The sequence below is a fragment of the Eptesicus fuscus genome, chromosome 24, assembly GCF_027574615.1.
Source record: "Eptesicus fuscus isolate TK198812 chromosome 24, DD_ASM_mEF_20220401, whole genome shotgun sequence".
In the NCBI taxonomy this organism is placed as follows: domain Eukaryota; kingdom Metazoa; phylum Chordata; class Mammalia; order Chiroptera; family Vespertilionidae; genus Eptesicus; species Eptesicus fuscus.
In genome coordinates this window covers 3,041,534-3,062,690 of record NC_072496.1, presented here as the reverse complement: position 1 = coordinate 3,062,690, position 21,157 = coordinate 3,041,534, and the positions used below count along the sequence as shown (strand labels likewise).

The window sequence follows — 21,157 nt, the reverse complement described above, 5'->3', positions numbered from 1 at the left end:
TCCTTTCTCCAGGCATGTCTTCAGGTGAGGATTTTAAAAAATAATAAAATAAGATAAAATTTTGATTACATTTAAAATCATTATAGAAGAGACATACATGAACTGGGCAAAGAGAAAACGATCAAGCACGCAGTTGATCGTCTTTTAAAATCATCACTCAATGCCGGGTGTGGCTACTCAGTGTTGTGTGCTGGTTGAGGGTACACATCCTATGACCCACCACTGGGAGGTCTGTTCAAAATTGCTAAGAAGCGTTTGTGATGTCCAGTTTATTTCCCCCCATTTGTTTCTTATTTTAGGGGTTTGAGGACTGCCTGGTATTTGATGAGTTAATGGAGAAGTTCAATAACGACCTCAGTAAGTACAATTTCTACAGCCTAGCCCGGCTGATGAACTGTGGGCCTATTTCTGATGCTGCGTGACCACAGACCCCCACTGCCTAGTTCCTGTTCAGGATGATAAATGTTTCTGCTCATAGAGTCTGCCACCCTTGTTGATCGTATCAGACGAGGAGCAGCCAGAGAGGAAAACGTAGTTTGTTTTAAGATAAGATAAAGTTCCGAGACCAAAATTTGGGGGCGGTATGTTCCTTTCTCTCCCGTTCCACCTGGGTACCGCCCTGCCTGCGGCCCTCAGAAATACTGTCAGCAGCTCCGGGGCTTCTCGCTTTTTGCCCGATCAAAAGTCTCCATCTGATACTTCCATTTGCCTTTTGATTAAAATTGATTCCACCAACATGTCAATTTTACAAATATGAAAGTGTAAACACGGTATACGCAATTCTAAAATGAAATGAAATGCACATAATTTTCATCGGTAAAAGAAATCGCCAACAGTAGCCGCTCTGAAATCAATAAAAGTATGTTAAAAAAAAAAAAGTAAATAAAAGGTTAGAGAATAATTGTATCTATTCCCCTGCTCATTTTTATAGACTGTCTCGGAAACGATGTATTCTTTAACTTGGCTTCCAGGTATGTGTCTTCCCGAATTCTCAAGATTTAGAATTCCAGATGACCATGCAGTTTCAGACCTATCCATGTACAATTACGTGGAGGTGAGTGAGAGGGGCTGGCTCTATTCTATGAGATCATTCGCTGACACTCTAGCAAACTTTTATTAGAAATTCGCGGATGAAAAAAATAGGACCAGAGGTATGGATGCATGGAACAGAATAACAGATCTCAGTGGGGGTGGGGGATGGGGGTGGGAGGGGATAGCAAGAGATTAACCAAAGAACATATATGCCTATATGCATGACCCATGGACACAGACGACAGTATGGGGAAGGCCTGGGGTAGGGCAGGGGTTGGGTGGAAGGGGGCAAAAAGGGAAAATACGAGAGACATCTGGAATACTGTCAACAATTAAACTAAAAAAGAATAGGTGCAAAAGAACACACGCACGCAGCATTCCTTACACATCGGTGGTTTGTGACTACGTAGACGGTGATCGTCATCCCTGCACCTCATCTCCATCTACGCTTCAGTGACATTTAGGAGGCAACAAAGACGGTAAAATACAAAATGCCAGATTCACAAACTCAACCCTTAGACATTTAGTAGTGTTAGTAATATGCTATTTTAATGAATGCAGAACTTTGATATGTGTTCCTATGTTTGAAAAATCTAAGAAATCGCCTTTCCACTCTTAACCTTATAATCTCCACCCTTAGGGTAGCAATGAATACCCTTTGGGGTATTATGCCCTGCAAAAAAAAAAATAAAAACAAACAAACAAAAACAAAAAAGCAAGACCAAAGCAATTCATGGTCAGAAGATTAATCATATGAAGGAAAACGTAATTCCATTTTGAGCCAATCACATGAAAAGCTCACCATAATTTGTTGTGGTTCTAGTTTTAACATAATCCGATGAAAAAATTTCCAAGGCAAATTTAAAGACAGTGCAGCTGTTTTTCCCCTGGCTTCATAAGACAGAAAGTAGTCACGTGGACTCCAACTTGAGCAGAGTGGTTTTATGTATATGCCGTGAAGGAAGTTCTACAAAAATACCCAAAGGCTCATTAATATCTTCCCTGTGTGTTTAAAAACCAGACAGCTGCAACCCAATATTTGTCCTGAATATACAGTAAGTGTAATCCGATCGCTTCCTGCCATCGACAATATTCCAGAGCAACCAGGAAGCAACAGAAACTAGTCAAATCACCGGGCAGGCTCAGATTACTCAACAGATGCAGTTGAACACACTCCACAGAGTTTCCATACCGACCCCTGGGCAAAACAGAGTTCTCCAACAGGTTTAGTGTCAACCCTTGACCTTTGCAAGGTCATGTCCTCCCTGCACTGTTGAGAATGACTGAAAGGGGTTGGGAAACAAGAAATGATTTGACGACTCTGTGCCTGGCTCTGTGGTGAAGAAGAGTGGCGGTAAGCTGGAGGAAAGGTGCGTGGTTCAAGGCGTTCTTTAGAACTCTCGCGTTATTGCAGATGCGAGCACATGTCAACTCAAGATGGTTCATCTTCCAGAAGAACGTGGAGAGATTGCTTCACGCGATCATGCCGTCGACCTTCATCCCCCTCTACACCATGGTAAGGTCTGAATGTAAGACGTTGCCTCATTTTAATCTTCTGTTTAGCCACTAAAGAATTACACAGCCCTACTTGGTTTGGCTCAGTGGATAGAGCGTCGGCCTGCGGACTGAAGGGTCCCAGATTCGACTCCGGTCAAGGGCACATGCCCAGGTTGTGGGCTCCATCCCCAGTGGAGGGTGTGCAGGAGGCAGCCGATTAGTGAATCGCTCCCATCGTTGATGTTTCCATCTCTCGCCCCCCTCTCCCTTCTTCTCTGAAATCAATAAAAATATATTTAAAAACAAAAAAATACACAGAATGCGTTTTAAACTGTCTTACAGGTCACGTTTTCCAGAATAAGGTACCACGAGGCGATGCTGCGCTGGCGTTGGCAGAAAAAGGTCGGGACAGACTCGACGGTTTTTGTTTTTTCTTAATCGGCTGTGTCCAGATGGGTAGTGTTTTGGTTATGCATACTTCAGGCAAGTGCAGAAACGCTGTGATGCGTGAAATGTTTGCCTTCCCGAATAAAGAAAAAGTGCCCTGGGTACACAGAAGGCAATGTGCCTAGTGAACAAAGGCACAAAGAGGCAGAGAGAGAGAGAGAGAGAGAGAGAGAGAGAGAGAGAGAGCGCGCGCGCTTTTTGGAAGGGAAGATATTTTTTAAAAAAAGAATTTGGTGCTAACTCTACACTTTTGACTATTTTAGTAAAGTGACTTTTGACTTTTTTTAAGCAATTGACTTTTGCTTCATGCAGTACTCTTGTGGATTTCATTTGTAAAACTGGACAAAAATTAATCACTTATAGAACATAATCGAAGTCCAATGCATTGCTAATGCCACACTCATTTGGGGCCATGGACTTAGAGAAGCCAATGAATGGATCTTCAGATTCCCGCTTTTCCACTTTGGGAATCTTACAACTTCATTCACCCAACCAATGGTTTTATTCCATGTGGAGACGGAGCTGGGCCTGGTGGTGAACAAGAACTAGGCCCTGACCTTCACCGAGCTCAGAGACGGGTGGGGGAAATGCCATGGAACAACACAAACTGCCCCTGGAGAGAATGGGGGTGGGCCCAGGCGCCTGGAAGCTGAAGAACCCCCCCCCCACACACACACACCCCACATGGCCCGAGTGGGAACGGCAAGGATTTCAGGGGAGCTGGAAGGTAGCAAATCCATGTGCAAGTGGCTAGAGGAGGAGCCGGAATGGTAAGCAGTCTTCAACATCTTTTTTTTTTTTTTTGAATGAGTAAGGTGTAATCCTATATAATAAAAGGGTAACATGCAAATTGACCCTAACGGCGGAACGACTGGTCGCTATGACACGCACTGAGCACCAGGGGGTAGATGCTCAACGCCAGAGCTTCCCCCCGGGTGGTCAGTGAGCTCCCACAGGGGGAGCTCCGCTCAGCCAGAAGCTGGGCTGAGGGCTGCGAGTGCAGCAGTGGTGGCAGGAGCCTCTCCTGCCTCCTTGGTAGCGCTAAAGCTGTCCCAGGCTGCCAGAGGGATGTCTGACTGCCAGCTTTGGCCCGATCCCCTGGGGAACGGGCCTAAGCTGGCAGGTGGACATCCCCCAAGGGGTCCCGAACTGCAAGAGGGCACAGGCTGGGCTGAGGGACCCCTCCCTCTCAAGTGCATGAATTTTCATGCACCGGGCCTCTAGTTGACATATAACATCACATTGGTCTCAAATGTACAACGTGATTCAATGTTTGTATATTCTGCAACGGGATTGCCACGTTCTTCTCATGGACACTGTGCAGGGGCTGAGCTGTGAGTCTGAATCTCTCTCATCATTGATGTTTCTCTTTCTCCCTCTCCCCTCCTGTCTGAAATCTTTAAAAAAATATATATTAAAAAAAAAGATTTGAATCTCTGGATGAATAACATGGGAATTCTTGCTGTGTTTACAGGTGATAAACAAAGGATTCTTCCTCTTCGGAACACTGGTAGCCATCGGCAGTACCTACCTCCTTATCCGCTCCACGGCCCCGAGACCCCTGGATTACTTGAGAAGACCATGGGACTGGGTCGCTAACCTCCAGAATACAGGACACATTTCCCTGAAAACCCCCTGGAGTCACTAGAACGAATCCCCACTGTCATCAGCAGGCGACAGAAAGGTCGTGAAGTAGCAAATGACACTTGATTTCTCTGTAACCAAATCTAAGGATCAAAGCCATGGTTCCCATCATCATATTTATGTCACTCGTGGAAGGTGTTTGTCAGCTTAAGAATTAAATTCAAGGTAGAATTTCCGTGTGCTCACTGGAAATGTTTTGAAGGCCACCACCTCCAGTTGCCGTGAGTCGCTTCCCACAACACTATGCTCGCCGTCACGTCCTTCTAAATATAAACGTGTACTGACGCCTCTTTCACTTCTCGAAGGGGAAGGCTGCGGGGTATCTAGGAAGACACTGACCACACTCTTTCTTGAAAGGGCAGAATGGAGGATTTGCTCAACACCTGGGACTAACGATCGCAATTTGCCCAACATGTTCAGGGCACTTTTCATCGCTTAGATGCAACTTACCCAAGCACAGGGCTCAGACTCACTTGATGACGCTAGAACCGTAGATGAGGAATGTAGGGGCTTGCTAGTGAATTGACGGCCTCACTCACAATGAATTGACAGTCTTTTCCAGTCTTCAAAGGTCAGTATTACCTTCTGAGGGCGAGCGAAGGCTACGGATGCCATGCCGAGGGAAAGACAGGAAGGGCTGTGTTTATAAATTAAATATCTACACATACAAGAGAATAGAAAGGAAACGAAAGGAGCTGGTATTCGTATAAACATGAAGCCGTATTTCATTCCATTTCAGACTTTTAGAAGCTAACTTATTTTTGAACTGCATGCTGCAGCAGAACCAGAAATAAACTGACTTTAAAAAAATTGTTTTAAATTTATCCCAATTTAAATTTATGTATTTCAGAGAGAAAGGGAGAGGGAGAGAGAGAGAAACATCAATGATGGGAGAGAATTATTGACTGGCTGCCTCCTGCACGCCCCCCACTGGGGATCGAGCCCACAGCCCGGGAGGCTGAGTTCTGACCCAGGACCTGCCTCCGGGCCCAGCCCTTAATCTCTAGGAACCTTAGTCCCCTCATCTACCTACTAAAAGAGTAACATGCTAATTGACTGTACCTTTGCGATGCCCACCAGCCAATCAGGAGTGAGTATGCAAATTAACCCAAGAAAGCTGGCGAGTTAATTTGCATACGCAGGCACTGAGCGGTGGGGGCAGGGCTGGACGCTTGCATCGTCGCCATGGCGATGACGCAGGCGTTCTGCACCACACCTGGCTGCTCAGGGCCTCTAGGCAGCGTGGGAAGATGGAAAGGCGGCTCCTGCCAGAGTGAAGGCGGTGCCGGCAGCCAGGGAAAGGAAGGCCCATTCTGGTATGAATCTTCGTGCATCGGGCTTCTAGTCTTTAATATAGTCCTTTGACCTATATAGTCTCTTAGAACCTTTAGTGGTGTTTAATCTTTTCTAATTTACTGAAAGAAGTATAAAATGGATTATTTTACCTAGATCGTCAAATCACTGAAAGACAGCCTGAGAGAATCATGATAAATTGGAATCATTTCTCCTTGGTCCTGGAAACTCTTTTATTCAGATGATAACCCTCAGATTCTCAGAGCAGGCAGCAAACATGTGATGTGCGGAGTTCTGCATGGTTAAGCCCACAGCTGGTCTTGAACGAGAACTGATTTCCCAAATGAACTCTTGCCGGAAACTGCTGTGGCTTCCAATTCACAGCTCATGACTGGAAAGTGGGATTTGATGAGGAATCTGTGATTGGTGTTTTCAGGGCTTGATTGCCGGTAAGAGCACTTGGTGAAACCTAAGTGGTCCCAGTCGGTTAAAACCAGCGTATCTCACCCAGCCGGCATGGCTCAGTGGTTGAGCGTCAAACTATGAACCAGGAGGTCTCAGTTCAATTCCAGGCCAGGGCACGTGCCTGGGTTGCAGGCTCAAATTGCAGTGTGGGGCGTGCAGGAGGCAGCTGATCAGTGATTCTCTCTCATCATTGGTGTTTCTCTCTCTCTCTCTCTCTCTCTCTCTCTCTCTCTCTCTCTCTCTCCTTTCCTCTCTGAAATCAATAAAAATATATTTAAAAAACAAAAATAAATAAAACCAGCATTATCTGCTCCTAGTTTGTTCCCAGTAGAGGCATTAAGGACAAAGGGCTTACATTTTAAAGTTCTTTGACAAAGTTCCTCAGATAAAATGTTCTTTAGAAGTTCCTCCTATTATTATTATACATGTGTTATTAAGGTGAGGGAAAATATTCCTGTACATCACAAATATGCTCTTACATGAAATGGTTATTTCTGACTATACTAAGCTCATCATGCTACAAAAATACAAAGGCTTTAAATATTGATTAAAAAAAAAGTACCTGGCATAGTGTTGATACTTAGTATGTAAGTTTAAACTGGGACATTTATTGCAGTTCAACAAACTCTAAGGGTTCCTTTTATTTCTAGCATTATTATGAAAATTAAGGAACATTTTCCAAATAAATTAGAACATGTGCTTATAGTAACTTGAAAATATATCTGAACTAACATATCTAAATTATTGATACTATCTAAAGTTATATTTAAGAAACTAGATGCTTGCCAAAACCGGTTTGGCTCAGTGGATAGAGCGTCGGCCTGCGGACTCAAGGGTCCCAGGTTCGATTCCGGTCAAGGGCATGGACCTTGGTTGCGGGCACATCCCCAGTAGGGAGGTGTGCAGGAGGCAGCTGATCGATGTTTCTCTCTCATCGATGTTTCTAACTCTCTATCCCTCTCTCTCCTCTCTGTAAAAAATCAATAAAATATATTTTAAAAAAAAAAGAAACCCACGAGAATGCTGTAAACATCTTGACCACGCCCTCACTTTGCCTCGTGGCATCGGCTATAAAATAAAGACACGGTTTGTGGGCGCTGGCGCTGTTGCTAGCTCTCCATCAGAGAGGACAGTGTCCCACCGAGCCCCAGCTTTCATTCTCTTGTCTGTCTTTTCTCAACCCTTCACCGCCCCCTCTCAGGCTCATTCATGGCCGTGCTGGCGAGGCACACCTCAGCTTGCCTAAGGGCACGACAATCTCTAGTGCCCCCTAGAGACTTTGAACTTGAACTTGAACCCACAGAAAACCCAAGTTACCAGACAGGCTGGCTTCCCACAGTCACCACTTCCCCTTCCTATGCCCTTGGTTTCTCACTCCAAAAACAGACGCTACGTGCGTACTGTTCAGCTGTGGGTGAGAAAAGAAGACTGGGTCTCTGCCCTGAGGAATTAATTCACGGTTTGGTGAGGGTGACAAGCCCACAGACAAGGTGAGGAGGGGGGGTTACGGGAACACACAGGATGGGTGCTCAGTTCAGAACATCAGGAGATCCTGAGCTTAGCCTTCTGAGGTGAGTAGCAGGAAAGACAGAAGAATGTTCCAGGGAAAAGGCAAGCATTAAGGCAAAGGGCACATGGCGAGTTCTAGGAACAAGAAATACTGCAGCTGGCTGAACCCTCAGGTGGCAAGAGAGTGGGCATGTCAGGAGAGGATGCCGGCGAGGCGGACAAGAGGTGGCCATGCAGGCCCTGACAGTCACACTCAGGGACCTTGTTTTTAACCATGAAGGCAATGGGACAGGGACAGGATTTTAAGCGAGGCAGTGACATGAGAATATTTATATCTGAGGACAATTACTCAGTGTGAAGAAAATGGACCGGAGGAAAACAAGAATAAAGGGAGAAAAACTAAGGTCCTTAGGAATTGTGTCTGTGGCAGGAGGTGAGGGGGGGAATGATACATGGAAACATCTTTGAGATTGAATAGATAAAAACTGATCATTGGATGTGGGGGCGGGAACAAGGATGAATAGTCAGATTACTCTCCAATGTCTGGGGAGCTGGGAACGATGGCCGTTCACAGCAGGGACTGGAAGCAGCTGCCGAGGCACATCTGTTGCCTCAGGCAGCACCAGAGGCCACAGGGAGCCAGGCGGTGCCTCTAGAACCAGGAGATTCAGACACCGTAGGGGCACCCACCACCTGGTCACCCAGGCAGTGATGCCCACAACCACAGGCCCAGAGAATACAGACAGTTGACAGAGATGAGGGAGGCGGGGGTGGGGGTGGGGGGGGTGGAAGGGGGGTGAAAAGGGGGAAGAAAATAAGAAGTACAAATTGGCACCTACAGACCAGTCATGGAGATGTAGATTACAGCACGGGGAATAGGGTCAATCATATTGTGATAACTATGTATGGGGCCATGTGGGTACTTAAAGAAGGGGGCAGGGGGACCACTCTTGTACAGTACGTGATTGTCTAACCACTACGCTGTACATCTGAAACGAATACCGAATGATATTGGATGCGAACTGTAACTGAAAATTTATTTTTAAAATAATCTAAAGAAAACGAAAACTTGCGCTCTATCACCATCTACTGGAGAGCGAAAGAAAAACATCTCATCAAAGGGCTGAATTATGAAAATCGAAACAGGACCTAAATGAAGAGTTCCTAGCTCACTCCTTCAAAGGCACCAGTCGAGGAACTACGAACGACCAAGGTAACATGGTAACGCAGGAAGGAAGCGACAATTCTCCAGAAACCAAATTCAAAGTCATGGAAGGCTGTGATCTAAACGACAGAGAATTCACAAGAGCAGTCAAGAAGAAAATCAACGAGAGACAAGAAACCACAAAAAGGCAGCTGGCCGGTCTGCTTCCCACATCCCTGGGTTGGGTTTGGGCCATGCGGGTGATGGGGAGATGGTTCTGGAAGGTCTCAGAGGGCTAAGGAGTTCTGACTGTGCCCCAGCGGAGTAGCACTTAGAGTGACTAAACAAGGAGAGGGGTGCAGTTGAAGCTGTAACCTGGGTGTCTGGGAGGATGGATCCAAGGGGGGGGGGGGGGGGGGCAGGAATGTAGTATCTTTGTTCTTGTTTTTAAGTATGGGGGTGAATAAAGGAACAAATAAAAGTCTCAGGCAGAAATGGGGCGCTCAAGGCCTTTAGTTATGACCTATAAAAAAATTGGGCATAGGCCGGCCAGCGTGGCTCAATAGTTGAGCATCGACCTATGAACCAGAAGGTCACGGTTCATTTCTCTGGTCGGGGCACATGCCCGGGTTGTGGGCTCGATCTCCAGTGTGGGGCGTGCAGGAGGCAGCCAATTTATTATTCTCTCTCATCACTGATGTTTCTCTCTCTCTCTCCCTCTCCCTTCCCCTGTGAAACCAATAAAAAAATATATTTTAAAACTTTTAGCATAAACCCACTGCACACAAGTCCCCAAGGATGCCTAGCTCTTTAAAACTATAAAATCAATAAAAATGTATTTTAAAAAAAAACAACACTGCAAAATGCCTAGATGCATTTCCTTCTGAGTGAACTACACACAGTTATTTCTCTTCATACCACATTCTGTCCACCCTGCACCTCTGAATCCAGAATAATTTATTTTCCTCAAAGTGAATCCATTTATTCATATCAGTTGTTCCGAGTGTATTAAGGGTTAGATATATACTTAGCCACAAGCAAATGTCAAAATTTTAGGACACCAGCAGGAACTAATAAAGATACTGAATAGAAAGAAATGAGGCTCCCTGCCCCCCGCAAGACAGAAAATTCTGGTTAATGTCAGGAAACTTCTTAATGAACTGAACGTTAGCTGAAATAGATTTCAGAAAGGATGGATTGATCTCCCATTTGACTTGCAGTATTTTACTTGTTAGCTGCTGTTTAATACAAGGGTTTGGCATCCCTTTAAAGCAGTGGTTCTCAACCTTTCTACTGTTCATCATGTTGTGGTGATCCCCCACCATAAAATCATTTTTGTTGCTACTTCATAACTGTAATGTTGCTACTGTTAATGAATGGTAATATAAATATCTGTGTTTTCCAATGGTCTTAGGCGACCCTGCTAGCGGTTCTCAACCTGTGGCTCGTGACCCACAGGTTGAGAACCGCTGCTGTAGAGCCTAAGACCATCGGAAAACACAGATATTTACATTACTTACTCGTTTTTCTGTTGGTAACTGCTACAATAATACATCCATTCTGACCAAGAATGCGAACTTGGCATCAACATTTTTGGAGATTATCCTTTGGATCTAATATTTAAATATATATATTTTCTCATCTAAAGAAGAATTTTAAAGAACTTTCCAAGGAATCAATTAATTTCTCACCAAATCAGTATACCATTATACCATTAATCTTTTATTTTTCATTGCACACATCAGTATTTTACAGAAAAAAATAAAGACCTCTTAATGTTAAGTTCCAATTAATCACATTTTCTTCTGATTCTCAATGTACATGAATATAATCAGTAAATACAACTTATGTTCTAACACTTTGAGTCTCATTTAAACACTTTTCCATACAATTTTACATATATAAATATTATTTGTCTACATAACAGTTTTTGATAGCAATATACAAAACCTTATTTATACATTTCCCAATTATTGGGCTTAAAAAAAAATCAAATGAATGGAATTACTAGAAATATCTTTAGACAATTAATCTTTTACTTTTATTTTCCTGGATATATGCTTCTTAAAATGAGTTAGAGCTATCAAAAGTAGTGATTATAGAGCTCTTACGTTTTTCTAAATAGTTCTTTTAAAATCTACTAACAGAATACTACTATTATGCAGAACATGCAGTTGAAAACTTTTGCTACTAGCATGAACTAGTAGAAATTAGGTCAAAGTTGTTCCAATTTGCATTTTTAATACCAGGAAATCTCAATGTCATCCTAAGAATTTATTTGTATTTTTTCATTTGCACCAATCCTTTCAATAAATTTGCCTGGTAGAGTAGAAAACCTTATGGATTTGCATCTCTCCTTTTAAAAAACATTAAGCCCTTGATCCATATATAATGCAAGTCGCTTTTAAAAAACCCATCTCATCTTCCTCTTCTGTTTAGTACATTCTTCATTTACTTAATCTCATCTACCTGTCAATCATGATTGTCATTGCCATCAAGTTTCCTTTGTACCATTACTGGGATGAGAAATGCAGTGTTTTTATTTTTACCTTGGTATTTAACATTTTAATTCACCTGGAATGGATTGTTATTATATGATTTGGATCTAATTTCTTTTTCCATACTGACATCTAGCTAGTCTTTCCACCAGTCCTTAGTATGTATTTCTTTCCAATTGGCTTATTAGTCTTAAATTTTCTACTCAGTACATAGTATACTTAGAAAGGCTGCTTAATAGCACATTTTTAAGAATTTGAAGTATGAGACTCCCATTTTCCCCCCTAAATTAAAAAATATATATCTTGGCTTGATTATCTCCCTAAGTCATTTATCACAATACTGTCAAATTATCTAAAGCATCCACTAGGAGTGTGAAGTGGCAGTGTAGTAAAGCTACATATGAAAGTCACCGACTGCCATTCCTTTGGACATTTCACATATGATTTAATCCTCAGGATAATGCTGCAAAGTAGCTATTTTATAGATGTGAAATAGAAGCTAGGAGTGATTTCCCCGAGATTATACCACAGTAAGTAGTGAGGTGAGGGCTGTAATTTTGGTTTTCAGACTCCCTATTCCTTCTTTTCCACTGCACCAGGGTGCAGTTCCTTCCACCTGCTTCTATATAAGCATCGATCTTAACTTATCCCAATGTAATTGTGTAATATTCCTTAAATGGTTCATATATATTAATATTCAAACTTTTTAAATGTTAGTTCATCACTGTTGGGAGTCTAGAAATGAGATGTTTTAAATGAATCCATATCCCACAACTTCCTGAATTAGTCTTCTATTGTCAGTATGTTCTATAAGTTTCACTAGTTACAAAGCCATGTTCCAGAAAACATTGTGCTGCTTTCTGCTCTTGTCTCTCATCTTGGGAATGCTCATTGCAAGCTCCTTGAACCATATGCACGTAAAAACTGTGTCAAGACTGCTTGATTTCTGCTTGAGAAATATTTCCTGTGTATTTCCCCAATAGGGAAGATGTTAGTTCTTGATTTTATCACACTATGAGAAACCAACAAAATCATTACCAGAGATAATTAAATCAAATATGCATGATAAATGTTCAGATTTTTAGTTATCTGTAGTTAATAAATTGAATTTTTTACTAATTTGCTCTGTTGTAATCCTGAATCATAGTAACTAGTTGCAGGCATACCTCAGAGAATATTGTGGGATTGGTTATACAATAAAGCATAGCCTATATAATAAAAGCCTAATATGCAAACTGACCGAACGGCGGAACAACTGGTCTCTATGATGCACACTGACCACCAGGGGCAGATGCTCAACGCAGGAGCTGTCCCCAGCCCACAGGCCCCAGGCTGGCCAAGGTGGGTGCCAGCGGGGGCCCCCCGATTGCCTTGCCCCACAGATCGGCCCTGATCGCTGGCCAGGCCTAGGAACCCTACCCGTGCACAAATTTTGTGCACCGGGCCTCTAGTATGACAATAAAGTGAAGTCACATTAACTTTTTTTTGTTTCCCAGTGCATATAAAAGCTATGTTTACACTATTAAGTGTGAACATTATGTCTACAAAAATACTTTATTGCTAAAAAATGCAAGTCATAATCTTTTTGCTAGTGGAGGGTCTTACTTTCGATTTGTAAAAAACAACAACACATCTACAAAGCGCCATAAAGCAAAGTACAATAAAATGAGCTATGCCTGCATTTTACTTGTTGTGTATTATTTGACAATATTTTGCATCTGTTCAGAATGACTGTTCCTTCAAAATGTTTGACTTCTAGTACTGAGGCCATATTTGCCTCAAAATGCAAATATAAGCATATCATCTTTTATGATATATAGATATTATTTATTCTTTGAACATTTGAAAAACTACACCAATAAGCCCATTAGTGTAAGATTCTAACTCATCCAAAAATTATACTATGTTATAATATTCCCTAATTTTTTAAGGCTTTGTATTGGTCATAACTTCACTTTTCTCGTTTACATTATGTTTGGCTCTACAATATTTTGCAACTTCTCACTGTTCCTTTTTTCAAATTCTTATTGAAAAATTTTTTCAATAGGTCTGGATTACCTTCACCTCCATCTTATTTATCATCTTAAATTCATTTTCATTTTAATGACTAATTTTTAGATCTATTTCAGGCATTTTGGCTGGACTTAAAATTTAGGATCCACCCAATAATATCACTTTGCTATATTCAAAAAAACATATAATACCAATTTATGACTTCTCTACGTTCAGGAAGGTATAAGCGACTTCATCTTTCTTGTTTCATTTTCCACACATAGAACAGCAACCAACGACTCAGAGCATCTTTTGGCTTCGTACATCTGTTTTCTCGTGACATGGTGTTCAGATCAAAAGACACATGATTAACAAGCATTCCTCTGTTAAAACTTAGCCAAATTCTGTCTCAATGAGGTCCACAGCTCTAAGCTATCTTTATGTTTACTCCTAATCTTCCCGTTTCTCCGATTCAGGAATGAGCGGAGACCAATTCCTGTCTCCTTTCCTTCACCAGCTACAACAGACTGACGTCCAGGGGCATTTGCCCTCCTCCTAGGGAATCTGCATTCTTCTAAGTTAACGTTCATGGAAGGATTATGAAGTCACGAAAGCCTGGATTCCGACGCTGGCTCTTCCATATACCAGACTCAGAGAAAATGATGAATGAAGTCTTGATTTCCGCTTTGAAAATGTGTTCAACAACATCTGCCTCTGAGGGGTGAGAAGCCGCAATGAGAGAGCACGGTAAGTGGCCAGCACACAGTCAGGGCTCATTTCTGGAACAGAAACTCTCACTGATGGGCTCTCTTCCTACAGGATGCCCATTCTCACTGAGGAATGCAAAGGGGACTGGAAGGGAGAGGTTTACCTCTTTTTACGGCTCCACAGCTGGACTCCATCACTGGACTAAAAGCTTTACGACTCCTGATGGGTCTGGGAAACTATGTATTTCTCTCCCCTGGATAGATAACAGCCAAGAGGCAGAGCGATGATGAAGGTGGTTCTCTATTTGGGGGGCGGGACACAACCAAAGGGATGTGGTACGTCCTGCTCAGATTCACTCCCGTCAGCTGCAGTTCATGCTGCGAATTACGGTGCTCGAGCCGGCAAGGAGGAATGCTCACCCTCACCGAGAAGGCTGGGCAAGTGAACCCCAGGTTCAAGTGGACTCACTTGGTTCCTCCTTGGGGATTTCAAAACGGTCATTCTGAAGTATCTGGTTCCTAGAGCAATTTATTTTTTCTCTTTGCCTGAGTTACTGGTTGGAAGCTCCTCTTTTAGGTGCCAGGGTCCTGCAGAAATTTTCTCAAATATTTAATCAGAACGAATCTTCTCCCCTACATTTTTTTTGTCGGGATCGCCCAAGAATGAGCTCTTCAACTAGTAACTGGACTTCCTGGCACTTGTTCTAATGTTAGAAGATGGTGGTGGTGACGTTGCCTTCTGGGTTTCAAGGGTGGATTAGGAGAATTCAACAGTAAGACACTGCAAACATCAGACCTTCACAAATAAAGGATCATGCAAAGCTAGTATTTTAATTAGACAAATGTATTTGATATTGGCACTTGCATTAGTTGCTATTGCTACCATAAATATGTTTATATTATATACAAAAGAGCCACATAATTTACTGTGTGTGTGTTTTACTCAGAGGTGGTAGCAACTGTTTTAGCTGCAAAGTAAAATATCCTTTAGACACTGTCATTGTAGACAAGATTAAAATCTGAAAATCATTAGCAGATACAATATAACCTTCCTTTAAGCACAGTTGCTAATAGGGAACCCTCACCTATACACCCAATACTAAAATAAAGCTAACCCTGTTTCAGATGCTGGATCACAGAGTACATCTGAAACGAACAAAAACAGTCCAATAACTAATCAATCAGTTACTGACAGGTTAACAGACATCCAGTGACTAATAGCATAGCTCATCACATAACCACTTCTAATTACTCATATAGGGCACTGTCCTTTAAATGAGAATATTCGGATGCTGGGACGAAGGCCCAAAGTAGCATTTCCGGTTTCCTTTTCTTGTTTCCTAATTCTGAAGATGCTGTCCCGGGCTTTCTAGGTTCTGGCTTCCTTCGGAGGAGTCTAGTTTGGCCATGATGATATCGTTGGTCCCAGGAGCCTCTGGTTGCTTGTCATCCCCATCGAAGATGATGTCTTCTGGGTTTGGGGGTGCGGGGCAGAAGTCTTCCCCTGGGAAGATCTGCTGGAAAAGGGCTTCAGCGAGCCTGACCGCGTGTTCGTTTCCCAGGCCACAGTCAGGCCCCGAGCAGACATACACGTTGGAAGGTAAGCCGTTGTAGGAGCTTCTGCCGACCTCCGAGGAATCCCTCATGTTAAAGTACAGAGCCCACAAGAGCCGTGGCTTCGCAGGGTCTGCCTTGTCCACGTCTGGCTCCGCCGAGGGGGTGAACAACTTCTGCACGACTGGTTCCAAGTCTTCTCTGGCTGTGTTAGCAGATGAGCAGGTCAGATGCACCAGGTAGGTGTCTTTCATGCACGTCATGGTCGAAGAACATAACTCAGCGACCCGAACGGCACGCGCGCCCGGTTCCGCTGGGGGGACCGTCAGGATGGAAATCTGCTGGTCGGACTCTGCCCTGAGCAAGGACTGATCTGTGATGAGCACGGCCCTGGAGATCTGCTTGTACGGCACGCCTGCGCACGTCTCCTCGGAGAGGTAGCTATCCTCCACTATAAAACACTTCGCACTTATTCTCTGACCAAACTGGTCTATGGCTGCTTCACATCTTCCCGATTCCTTGTCAACCACAAGGCACTGGACGCTGTGGCGGAGACAATAGATGCCACCAAAGACGGCACACATCCTGCAGAAACACTGGGGGATTTCTCCCTGGCCGTACAAGGGGAATAAGAACGGAGTGTTGCCGTACCGCCCGAGGCACTGCAGGAAGTGCTTGGTTGCTTTCAGGCCGTCTACTGTGGAGCAGGATGGCTCTGTCATTGCGATCGAGTGCAGGATGAAATGCTGGAGGTTGGGGGTTAGCTTCTGAGTCTTTAAGTACTCGGAAAAGGGGCGCTGGGTGAAATCCTGGTACTCCCCAGGATGCTGTTCATAGTCTAAGCAAAAGGTCAGAAACTTCATCAGCATCCTCTTCTCTACCATGCTGAGTTCTTTGCTGTTAAAGACATCCGCTCGGGAGCAAGGCACCTGTTCTACCTTCCCCTCTCGAAATGCGAGAATCCGGGTGACATTTTTAAATTCAGCGTAGCGACTAACGTTGGATTTGATCAAAAGGTCAATCAGCGAGCCTTGAGAATACAGCAGCTTTGAGACCAAGTCGATGTTAAACCTCCTGCCTTCTTTAACTATCTGAGAGTAAGTAATCCTATTTCTCTTTGGTTGATCCGTGTTGTCTTCTGCCATAGGTTTATTTTCATCCTTAGCTCCATCTGAAACTGGGTGTATACAAGTCTTATCTCCACAGTCTTTTTCTGTCACCTGAGTTTCCTCTCTATCGGTTACTTCCGGTAAAATTTCTCCATCATGCTGTGGAGTGTCTTTGGCAGGCATTTCGGGGCTAGTACTGTCTGAGTGTGTTTCTTCGGACAGGCGTGCAGAATCCAGAGGTTCAGTGAGGGTACCAGATGCTACCAAGGAAGGATTTTTCTGCAAAGCATCAGTCTCTTCAGTACTGTCACCCGTGTCCTCGTTGGCGTAACAGAACACTTCTACGTGTTGGATGGTGTCATCCTTGCTACGCAGAGCGATGGCTTCTTCTGTGTCATGGATCAGGTTGTGCCAGGCAGCAGGGCTTTTGTCCCCAGCCTCACTGTCTTGCTCACACTCCTTCAACCAGGAGAGCAATCCTGAGAAGGTGAAACTAGCCCAGTTTCCTCCATAGTAACTTCTCGAATCGACATGGAGAACTCTCTGTCCACTTCTCGAACATGCAGCCGCAAGGATGGATTCGGGCAAACCTGTCCCGATAATAACTACATCAAACTCTGTAGGGAGACTGTCCGCCATCCCGGGAGGCAAAGTGTCCGGTGACAGGCGCCAATGAAGGAAGTATGAATCCAGGCGGAGGGCTCAGACGCGGTGTGAATGGGCTGTGATAAAATCTCTCCTTGTGACGTCCCAGGTCATCCCAGAAGTATCGAGGTAGGAGGTCCCAGGTGTCTAAATCTAAGCATATTTAAAAACCCTCTTTAGTTTTTTTTTATAGGTCAGTAGCATAAAAACATGATCAAGTACAGCTAATCACATCTGAGAATACGGACACGGACGTGTGGCTTTCATTTCTGCATTTCATCTTAGCAGTACGTGTCACACATGCATTTGTGACTGGCACTCTTCTGTGCAAGAAAATTCAAGAAATACAACTGTAAACAATATTAAGAGGAAAGTAATTTCATGCAACAGTAATTACAATTCACTGGAGCCTGACGTGTTATTAGGACACAAGCCTCTACTAAAGCAAGTCATTAAATGCTCTCTCACCTATTTTATAATTTCTTGGAAATGAACAATAGAGATATACTCCCCCAAATCATAAAATGCAATAATGATGGATATAATAATGTCCCACAAAATAAAGAACAGAATACAATTCTGTAACTCTTGCTTTTAAGACAACTAGCATTTGAATAAAACCATACACGACGGTGAGCTTAGACTGTAAGAAATGTGTGCTGCACTGTGTTGATGAAAACAGACGGTATAAGATGAGCACACTGCCACAAGGAATATTCCCAGGCCCAAAACAGTTTGTGGGTGACTCTAGGACAGCTGGACAGAAGACTTTTCCATACCCACCCATCTTTACATGAATGTACATATGCAGAAGTTAAACAGGAAAATTCCTGGGCTCATATGTTAAAATATATTAACATGAATAACGCTTCTAACATTGGAATAGGTGCATTTTCAAGGGCCAAGATTCAATGGTGAAAGGACAGCTTCTTTCAATAAATGGTGCTGGGAAAACTGGATATCCACATGCATATATACAAAAATTAATTCAAAGTAGATCAAACTATGCTACAAACAGCGGATCTGTCTTTATCAAAGTATACCAGTATTTTCCTGGAGTAGTAATCTCTATAAAATTTCTAAGACAAAGAATTTATACATTTTTAATTGAGCTAAGCAATGGGAAATTGCCCTCCCAAACCCCACAAAACTCCTCATATTGTATTCCTACTAACAGAGCTAGAGCGAGCCTGTATTTTTCCTCATCTTTGCCAGAACAATTTCCCCCAGCCTGATAGATAATATATGGCATCTGAAAAAAAATTGTGTAGCTCAATGCTATTGTACCTTTCATTTTCTCAAATTCTCCCTGAGCTTGAGTATCTTTTTCATATTGATTAGCCACTTATATTTCTTCTTCTCTGAATAATCCGTCATATAATTTGCTCAGTATCCCGCTGGATTAGTTGTCTTTACTCATTTGATCTATAGGGACTGCGTGTACCAGACATCAAGCATGTATTATGAATATTTTATCCCAATCTGTCATTTGTCTTTTAACTGTCTCTCATCCTGCAGAAGCTTTTATTTCTAGGGACTCAAATCTGTCATTTGCTTTCCTTTAAAAAATTATTTTGAGCCCAGCCAGCTTGGCTCAGTGGTTGATCATCGACTTATGAACCGGAGGTCACGGTTCAATTCCCGGTCAGGGCACATGCCTGGGTTGCTGGCTCCATCCCCACTGTGGGGCGTGCAGGAGGCAGCCGATCAATGATTCGCTCTCATCATTGATATCTGTATCTCTACTCCCCTGTTCCTCTGTGAAATCAATTAAAAAATTAAAAAACAAAAACAGAAAGAAACAAGGATGGGAAAAGAGATTCCATGGTGAGCTGCAAGAGAGGACAGGGCCAGACGTTCTAGAACTCTCTCCTTCCCTCAAGCCCATCCTTGCTGAACAGCTCCTGACTCTGCCCTCACTGTAAGAGGCAACTCCTCACAGAGGTCCTGGCATTGCGGTGACGTGACAGCTGTGCGTGAAGACGGTTTTCGCCAAAGACGTGAAAGGCGGGACTGTGATGAGGGGGCAGTGGGCAGTGGTGAGGGACAGGGAAGGAGGACAGGACTGCCTTGTCGGCTGCCAGCGAAGGAAGACACGCAGACCAGAGGGATGTCCTGAGGGAACTCTCTGGACTGGGCTGTGCACAGCATCCTGCGTCCGCCTCCCACCCCACTCACCTGGATCTGACTCAGGGGAGCGGCTGCCGGCTTCCCCCACGGCGACGACGTGCTGGTCCCCATCCTAGGAGGAATTGTGAAGGTGGCGGTTCATCAGACAGAAAAGGTCACACTGCAGGGGAGGTTCCCTCCGCCAACAACGAAGCCCCTCGAGCCACGCCAGGGGCCTGGAGCGCCTACTGTGTGCTGAGCAGGCAAAAGGCGAACTGCCCCAGGGGCACATGTCGCTGGAAAAACACACCCTCGGGGGCCTCAGTGAGCAGCCTCCTAGTTACCCAGGTGATCAGCACCTTTCCAGCTCAGCACAGAAAGCTCCAGGGTTCCCAGTCCTGCAAACTGGTCAAAGCTCCCGGATGAAGCGGGTGGGAAGGGATCCCAGGCGGATGCAGGGATGCACAGCGGCCGCACAGAAGTGCCAGCTGGCAGGACGGCCAGGACCGTGGGGGCGAGCCCACATCAGCCTGAGAGCGGGCCCCCATGCCTGCCCGTAGCCAATGGTTATGGGGAGCTGGCAGCGCAGGGAAAGCACTGTCCCCGGTGCAGCCCGAGGCGACCTCCAGGACAATGTGGCAGCCCCGACCCTCGGAGACGCGGCCACTCAGCAGGAAGCGCCCCCTGGCCTCCCTGCAGCGTTAGCAGATGGACCTGCAGACGCAGCAGCAAGTAACTGCAGCCCGGGACGCCCCGTGCAGCATTCGGGGTGTGCAGACTGACATGACGCCCCGTCCGGCTGAAATCCCCAATGGCAACCATCGGGGCAGGGCGGGTCCCAGCGGACGCGACTCCAGTGTTCGCACCCCGCGTTCCAGGACCCGTCAGGCGCTCAGGGCACCATCCTCTCCGCACCCTTTTGGGCCCAGCTGGATGGACTCGGGGCCCAGGTGGCGCCCCGTCTCCGCGCCTCGCTGAGCCCGCCCCGCCGGCCGCGCCCCGTACCTGGAGGCCGGCCCGCCAAGCCGCGTCCCCGCAAGGACCGAGCTGCCCCGATCACGGTCCGAGTGCGCGGCCGCAGCGAACGGAGGGGACAGGGAAACGCGACCCGGGAGAGCCCGCCTCCGCCGGCAGGCCCCGCTTCCGCACGCCCGGCCACGCCCCCGCGCGTGACACCGCCCGAGCACGCTCTGCGACGCCTCCGCCAGCTGGCCCCGCCCCGCACGCTCCGCCACGCCCCCCGCTGAAGGCCCCGCCCCCCGCACGCTCAGTCACGCCTCCGCCTGCAGGCCCCGCCTCCTCACTCCGGGCCCCGCCCCAACACTCCTCCTCCACCCGCTGATGGACCAAGAAAAACAAACTCAAACTCTAAATGAGGAAATGCTACAAACATTAATCTTTTAAAATAAGGGGGACATTACAAATGACATAATACCATTTTATGAGGCTCCCCCCCCTCATTTTCTGATATTTTGCAAAAACTATAAAATTATTTTGGAAATTGTAAGGCAG

The 21,157-nt window shown here is 44.9% G+C and overlaps 2 protein-coding genes across 5 annotated transcripts in view; one reads left to right on the top strand and one right to left on the bottom strand.

Moving 5' to 3' along the window:
- KMO (kynurenine 3-monooxygenase) overlaps positions 1 to 4,779 on the top strand; it is a 32,989-nt gene extending 28,210 nt beyond the window's left edge. The window contains exons 11-15 of the mRNA XM_054712912.1: positions 300 to 357; positions 972 to 1,054; positions 2,447 to 2,548; positions 2,872 to 2,931; positions 4,451 to 4,779. Coding sequence (XP_054568887.1) covers positions 300 to 357; positions 972 to 1,054; positions 2,447 to 2,548; positions 2,872 to 2,931; positions 4,451 to 4,624 — 477 coding nt within the window. The 3' untranslated portion in view covers positions 4,625 to 4,779. The remainder of the gene's footprint in view (positions 1 to 299; positions 358 to 971; positions 1,055 to 2,446; positions 2,549 to 2,871; positions 2,932 to 4,450) is intronic.
- CHML (CHM like Rab escort protein) overlaps positions 1 to 20,784 on the bottom strand; it is a 43,762-nt gene extending 22,978 nt beyond the window's left edge. Inside the window, exons 1-3 of one of the 4 annotated variants that reach the window (XR_008555336.1) lie at positions 20,651 to 20,784; positions 19,715 to 19,778; positions 9,016 to 9,171 (exon numbers count right to left, since the gene is read on the bottom strand). Coding sequence is in view for 1 of the 4 variants with exons in the window: in XM_054712911.1 (XP_054568886.1) it covers positions 15,569 to 17,530 (1,962 nt within the window). In the remaining 3 variants the exon portion in view is untranslated. Of the gene's footprint in view, positions 1 to 9,015; positions 9,172 to 10,732; positions 17,860 to 19,430; positions 19,550 to 19,714; positions 19,779 to 20,004; positions 20,150 to 20,650 lie in introns of those variants that run through there. The other 3 variants (XM_054712911.1, XR_008555337.1, XR_008555338.1) reach the window with 3 other exon arrangements.
- Positions 20,785 to 21,157: the final 373 nt, after the last annotated feature.